The sequence below is a fragment of the Lethenteron reissneri genome, chromosome 31 (genome assembly GCF_015708825.2).
Source record: "Lethenteron reissneri isolate LAM-NWPU_2019-01 chromosome 31, ASM1570882v1, whole genome shotgun sequence".
NCBI lineage: Eukaryota > Metazoa > Chordata > Hyperoartia > Petromyzontiformes > Petromyzontidae > Lethenteron > Lethenteron reissneri.
The window spans coordinates 7,059,426-7,067,168 of NC_083809.1; the positions used below are offsets into that span (position 1 = coordinate 7,059,426).

The window sequence follows — 7,743 nt, forward strand, 5'->3', positions numbered from 1 at the left end:
TTTACACCGTGGGCCCTGTTAAGCCAGGGCTGAACTTATTGGGTTAAGTCTTCAACATTTAAATGTTCATAAACAGCCATGATCAATCCACTGCTGGGTGAAGGCCTCCCCAAGCCGTCACCATATTTTATGTAGCAATCCATCGAGTTCCTGCACACGAGCTGATTTCAGTACTCCGTCTCCCCAATGGACATCTGTTTGCGGAATCCACCTGCTGGATAAATGGGCTTTGATGGCAGTGCGTGAAGTCTCATAGCTTTTTAACAAAATGTGTATTTCTTGTTAATACGTTTTCTCTAGTTTCATTACATATGCAATACCCGAAAAGAGATCATTGAGAGCTTTCATAGGGGTTTCCCTGGGATGATTTTAATTGCCGTGACACATAACACAATGGCACCACACACGATGCTCAACTCCGCTAGCCCAATGGCAGGCATGGAAATACAAAATAAAGTAACTTAATAAAGTAACTTAATAAAGTATTTTGTATTCATTTTTGTTTTTCATGATAATCAACATATATACATGACAGCAGTATTATCTCTGACTTTAATATAATACATTTACAAAAAACACAGGGAGCATGGCAGTGCCCCCAGGACTTGAACCGCAGCTCCTGGATCTCGCACGTACACCGCAGTCAAGCTTTCTTTCACGTGGGTTGACAACAGTTCTTTTTGTTGAACTAAGCAAGTGACATTTTGCACATCTTTCTTTCCGTGTTGATCCAGTGCGGTCACAACTGCTTCAAAGGCAGCCCAGGTGAAAACGTGAGCTCATTATGAATCTTGTTCTCAGCAGGTCCACTTGATATCAGCACCCGGGCCATACTTGGTGCCAGGTTGAGCCAATAAGGCTGCCATGAGAACCCAGTCCGGGCCCAGGAACTGTTCGTGAATCATGCCGGGTTGCTCCCCCCTATTAGTCGTGCAAACGCAGCGACAGGGATCCACCGATAAAGAATTTGAATTCGAGAAACACCGATATTAGCTCTCTCTGGCCTGTGTTCCAAGGTAAGCATCCTTTTCTTTGGATAATGGATCCTTCTCTCCAGGGAAAGGACCCTTGTCTTCAGTAGGTGGTGCAGACTTCAGTGCCGTGGCCTCGTACACCCACACCGTGTCGATGCCCTCACCCTCCACTCGGACCGGGGCCCAGCTCGGGAACGGGAAACGGCAGGCAATGACCTCGGCCTCCTGCTTCAGTTCCTTCTCCAGCTTCTCCTCCAGCTGAGACATCTGGGTACGGGGAGATTGAGGGTTATCACGTGGCCATTATTCCCCTGGGCTATCTGGTCACTCCTCTAAAATTGTATTTTCATAACAGTATCACGTATCGTCATCAATTCTAAATATCAACCAATGACAAGTAGAAGGGAAATAATATAAAAAAAGATATTTTTAATATTTTATTATTTCCCTTCTACGTGACTTTACCGAAAGAACCAATAAGATGAATCCCTGCAGTTACGAAAGCTTTAAATCGAAATTCAATGACAAGTAGTGCTGAAATAGTAACCCAAGTACTATACTAACCAAAGAGTATGGATTCCTACAGTCACGAAAGCTTCAAATCAAGATTGAACCCAAGTACTGTTGGAACTTACCATTTGAGGCACCCCAAATATCACCACATTGTTGAACTCAGAAAAGTTCACCTGCAAGAAATAAACAGAGGTCACAAATGAACCAGTCAATGCAAATAATCAGTGTGACTTTCATGAACTTAAAAGGAACATGATCGAACGCTAAATAATAAGTGACTGGCTAAGTAAACTTGAACATTTTGAAACTTGAATTACAAGTTTTACATGTAACATTACACTAATGTACAAATCGTAATTTTATTGGTATAGAGTAGCAATTCTAAAATGTCACCTTGTATGTGCTATCCATATACAAGAACTTACATGGATGCTCCCGAAATGCTGCATACTGACAGTTTTACCCATTAAACACACGAGTTACATAAGACAACTAAATTCAACGTAGTAATAATAATACGCTAAGCTATTGTGCTGCACGGCTTGAGTTCACATGACAGGAAAACAATTATGCAGGAGTGGTCACATGATCCTCGGAAACCATGTAGGGAAGTTCAGCAAGTGATACCACTAAACTACAGTACAGTATTTAGTTTTTGATTCATTTGGAACAAAAAGTGGACGTTTTTTGAAAGGATAAAATGTTCCTGAAATATTCCGAGAAACGTGGGTGTGTGTGTGTGTGTGTAACACATACTCCATAAGTTAGCATAAGAGTGTAAAATATTTGTCAAAATTACTCATGACTGCGGGATGTTGCTATTCACCCATGAAAATATAGTTTACTTACATTGTGTAAAACTTGCAGGGTCAATTTCTCAAAGACCCAAATCCTTATCGAATACACTGCAAATCTTGACTTAAAGCTTTCGTGACTGCAGGAATCCATATATTCTTTGGGTCTTATGGTAAAGTCACGTAGAAAATTTTTTTAATTCTTTTTTCTATCTACATAACTTCACCGAAAGACCCAAAGAATATTAAATCACTGTAGATTGCACATTATTTTGCTTTGGGAACTTCTCTTAGGTAGGACTTACTCTCTTCACAATTTAAACAGAGGAATGATCTAGTGACAGTAAGGAAATATTGTAGGAGATAATTCTCAAAGCAATTAATACAGAAATGTTTGACTGAGCATGCTCAAATCTCTGCTTTGCCATGCGCACCTTCCATAGGTCGACCGTGCGGAAGGATGCCGAATCCTTGAGTCCCAATCGCCAAGCGCCGAGCCGCGAGTACAAAACCAGCCATGGGTTCAGCTCCACTCCCACCGCATTGAACCCATGGCGCGCTGCTGCCAACACCTACAAAACCAAATACAAAGATCCCCCTGTAATAGCCTTTTAGATGCTGGGGCAAGTTCTGTTAGTGAGCCCCTATGAAGGCCGGCAAGGCACACGAGGGGGTGGTTAGTCATCACCACTCCCAGCTGCATTCGTCTTCCAAATACTGATAATTACATACTGCACCAGGTACTCATTAAGGCTGAGTCGACCGAGGAAAGGCCCAGGACTGCTTCGAATATTCGGCAATATTTCTGGTTATGCATGCAGGAATCAAACTTGAGTTGCCAGGTTTGTAGCGAGTGTGCTAACCACTGGGTCACCGCTCCCCAAAACACCTAGACAAGCACATGCATAAAATGTGAGTTAAAACAATTGAAACCACAGAAAGTTACTAACACGAGGCAAGTCAAGAGGCATTGACTCATAATCAATGGTATGTGAATCAGAATCTTTATTTATCCTGGAGAAATCCGATTAACTATGAAGCTCTTTTTCACATGTCAAGTATATTCGAATCATATGCGTAATTCGTTCATGGTACGTCAAGACCAAAGAGAGTGAATGTGCCTTAGACCACATCCACCGTGGAGCTGGAGTGATGAAATCAGCTCATGTGCAGGTGCAAGGTGGATCATTATATGAGGGGGAAATGAGAGATAGCAAGAGCTTGGGAAAGCCTTCTTCCAGGAGTGGATTGATCATAGCTGACGATGACAAAATACATCAGAATGCACACTTAATATTTACATTTCAAGCCAACTCTTAATGGCGAACGAAACAAACAAAAACAGATGACAGAGATAAAAATGCGAATTTGCTTAGATGGCTTTTTTCCCCAATGTTAACCAATGAGAATTCCGTTTTGCCCATTGTAGTCTTTGGGAATTCGTTTTTCCCAATGCTAAACTATGGGAATTCCATTTTCCCAATGTGATCCCAACTGGCATTCGTTTAGTCAACCACGCAAATCGGAGGTGCATTGTGGTTTGTCTGTCATTTGCTTCAAGTCCTGTCCTCCTAACGATTGAACTCACGTCTCACTCACAATCCTTGTGAATGACCGAACACAGAAGATCCCTGGGTTTTATCTTCCACGAAACTCATGGGCCATCCTAAATCGCATCCGCACAAACCATGGCAGATGAGGATACCTGATGCACAAATGGAAAATTATAAAACACTCTCCAGTGTGCGACTGTGGTCATCCAGAACAGATCGTTCAACATCTAATGCAATGCTCGATCCACAAATATGAACGAGACATCACAGCGATACACTCCGCTGCTCCTAATGTGATTATCTGGCTTGACCAACTTGAATGTGGTATTGTAGTTGGCGGAGGAGCGGTAGGGCAGCGGTTAGCACGCTGCACTACACACCCGGCTGCCCGAGTTCGATTCCCGTTGACGGTCGACAACGGTGACGGTTATCTGAATCGGTCCTGGGCATCCGCGAGGTCGACTCAGCCTCAAATGAGTACCTGGTTCCGTGTGTAAACATCGCCACTAGGGAGACAAAGGCGGTCGGGCGTGGTGCTGGCCACCCACCCCCTCGCATGCCGTGCTGACCTTCATAGGTGCTTGACGGGAGATCTTTGTCTTTGTTGCTCTGCATCTACTCATCAGCCGTACTCACGATCCGGCCGTCGCCGCTGCCGATGTCCACGAGTCTCCTCCGTCTGCCGGGTCCCAGCGCTCTCAGGATGTTGCCGAGCTGCGCGTCCGTGGCCGGCACAAAGGGCAGGCACACGCGGCGCAGTGCGGGCAGCACGAAGGGCAGGCACAGCGCGTACACGGCGAGTATCGCTCCGCCCGCCACGCCAGCAAGGGCCAAGCCCCAGCGGGGCCGTGCTGACCCAGGGCGGCCGGGATCCCCCGTGCTGCCACCCATGAGCTCGTCCATTTGCTCGGTGGCGGACATCCTAGAACATGGGAGAGGTCGGCAACTTTTCAAAAAAAGACGTTTTTTGTTTTTGTCTTTGACTAAAATAGTTCCGAGAGCCGCATCACACGCAGAACTACGTGTACATGTACACAGCAGGTATACAGCAGATGGCGAATTCTAACTTAATTAAACAAAATAGGGGATGGAATAAACTGCGTCTATTTCATTGTATTCCCTCTTCCTTACTCTGTAACAATGCAGTTTGACCGTACATTTTTGTCGTCACCAAGACATTCCATAGTAACCCATTCCCTGCCAAATTGAATCAAGTAATCTTCACGTTAAATGACGTTTAAGATTTACATTTATTTAAAAAAAATTGGCTGGCCAAGTGCTCTGGAGTCGCAGGTTTGCCAAGCCCTGTTCTAGAACAAGAGGGCAATAAAACTTATGTTCAGATGTTCAAACACCAAGGAATCAAGTCTGCATTAATCACATACAGTACTTGTGAACATACAAACATGCTCTGCTAACATATGCATTGTCTTTGAAACGAATTGCCCTACACCAAAGACCTTCTCACACCAAAGACCTTGTCTCACCAATGTCAGACCAGAGGACGCCAAAAGGCGAACAGGACCAAGACAATACACTATCAGAGCACTTATATTTCTCGGGGTGAACAACTACATCATGGGACCTTTTGACAGGATAAAAAAGGTTGGGTGTGTTTGACCATCCTAACACCTGTTTTATTGCCAGGATGGATAAAACCGATTCTTATACTTGTAGGAACCTCCTAGTTACACCAGCCCACAGGGGAATATTGTGTCCGTCCGTCGTGCTGGGTGGGGAGGGAGGGGCTGGGTGGGGAGGGGAGGGTGGGGAGGGTGGGGAGAGGCTGGGTGGGGAGAGGCTGGGTGGGGAGGGTGGGGAGGGGCTGGGTGGGGAGGGTGGGGCTGGGGTGGGGGGGGGGTGGGAGGGGTGGGGCTGGGTGGGGAGGGGCTGGTCACCCCGTGGTGCCCTTATAAAACTCAACGTTAACCTACTCACGCCGGCTTGTGCCCGCCCTCACAGTCGGGCATATTTGTGGAATACACCACGCCGCCGTTGAGCCTGGCCATTGACCGAGCAATCCAACGTTCCTACCAGCTCCCTCCGCAGGAATGTGTTGTTTTTCACAAGTGTCATTTTGTTCTAATTCGTGAGAAGAATAAAAAAACCATCAATATTTCAACAGCCGCAATGCATGGAAAAATAAGACGGTGGGTCTCTGAATAAATAACGTTCACGAATCAGTCCTTAAAGAGTCGCAGATTGCCGACTCCCTGTTCTCGAAGATGATGGGAAGTGAGGATTCCCAATTTTTTAGAAGGCACAATAAAAAAAAGAGAGACGGGCATTTTGTTTTGAAGATAGGTTATGTGACAACTTTGGCTGGCTGTGTACGTCCACAGGAAAGTGTGACAGCAGTTCCAGTGAGAGATAAACTTGTTGTTAGCCGCACTGCTGGCTTAACAATCTGCTGTCCTCCCCCCGCACCTCCTATTAGCACGGTTGGCTACGTACGGTGCGAAAAAAGTTCAACATACATACTACCCATAGACTCAACACTGCACCTGCGATTAGCACGGCTGACTAGGTACGGTGCGAAAAAAGTTCAACATACACACTGCCCATAGACTCAACACTCCACCTATTAGCACGGTTGGCTACGTACGGTGCGAAAGAAGTTCAACGTACAGTAACAAAGATCCGAACTGGATACTTTAATCCTACGGCGTGACGCCAATACAAACAATTGTTCCACGTCTTTAGCATTTATCCTCGCCTCGCCGTTGACCTTCAACGCGTTTGCATTTTCCTCTCTCTCTCTCGGCCTACGGTGCTGGCTTCAATTACCAAGACCCACGCTGCGTAAGGAACAACAACAACAAGGAAGAACAACAACAAACACTCGTGTTGTGGGCTCCGCTTAGGACGTCGTCTTAGTAGGGGACGTGGGGCGTGCTAGGCGTTCAATGTCTACGACTGTGACCGCTACCGCTACCCCCCTAGAACGCATTTAAACATTGTGTCGAACACACGGCGGGTTGTAGAGGCGTTTCACCGAATAAAGTGATGAAACTACGTTCAGAGGCAGCAAGCGAGCACGCACGTGGTGCACGCACGTGGACTTACCGCCTGAATGGGGCGGCGAAGCGCACGTGGCGGTGAGGACGGTGCCCGCTGCTGCTGCCGCTGCCTGCCTCGCACGTGGTAGATGACGTAGGCGGGGAGGAAGCCAGCCCCGCTGTCAGATCAGAGGGAGTTTTTGTGTGTCTGTGTGTGTGTTTGTGTGTGTGTGTCTATGTGTGTGTGTCTGTGTGTGTCTGTGTGTTTGTGTGAGTTGTGGGGAGCGGTAGTGTAGCGGTTAGCGCGCTGCGCTGTGAACCTGGCGACCCGGGTTCGATTCCCGCTCACGGCTAACACCAGTGACGATTATCTGAACCGGTCCTGGGCCTCCCCTAGGTCAACTCAGCCACTAGGGAGACAAAGGCGGTCGGGCGTGGTGTTGCCCACCCACCCCCTCGTGTGCCGTGCCCGCCTTTACAGGTGCTCGCTAAGATCTTTCCACTGATCTGTGTTATGAATGTCATTTCTGTATGATTCCAATCATTCCAGAGAGATAGTAACATGCACGTGCTTACTGCCCGCGCACCTCTCGTCTCTCCCTGTACTTGCAACGAAGCTCCGCAAATTTTACGATTTTGACTATAAAATGATTGGAATCATCCAGTAATGACATAACACAGATCAGTGGAACAATCTTTATTTTTATTGTATTTTTTACTTTTCGTAGCAGCTATTTTCATTGGCTGTTCCTACCCTGACCGCACGTCCCTGATTACGATTCTACATCTCTCTCATCTCACTCTACTCTCACACACTCTCCTACCTCTCCCCTCTCATCTCACTCTACTCCCACATACTCTCCTACCTCTCCCCTCTCATCTCACTCTACTCCCACTCCTACCTCTCCCC

The 7,743-nt window shown here is 46.6% G+C and overlaps 1 protein-coding gene across 1 annotated transcript; it reads right to left on the minus strand.

Annotated features, from left to right (window-relative positions):
* Nucleotides 1-347: 347 nt before the first annotated feature.
* LOC133349837 (ATP synthase subunit C lysine N-methyltransferase-like) lies at nucleotides 348-6,995 on the minus strand. Its single transcript, XM_061563639.1, has 5 exons — nucleotides 6,901-6,995; nucleotides 4,471-4,756; nucleotides 2,716-2,853; nucleotides 1,610-1,660; nucleotides 348-1,241 (listed from the first exon to the last, which is right to left on the minus strand). The coding sequence occupies exons 2-5, from the start codon at nucleotides 4,753-4,755 to the stop codon at nucleotides 990-992; spliced, it is 726 nt and encodes a 241-aa protein (XP_061419623.1). The 5' UTR covers nucleotide 4,756; nucleotides 6,901-6,995; the 3' UTR covers nucleotides 348-989.
* Nucleotides 6,996-7,743: the final 748 nt, after the last annotated feature.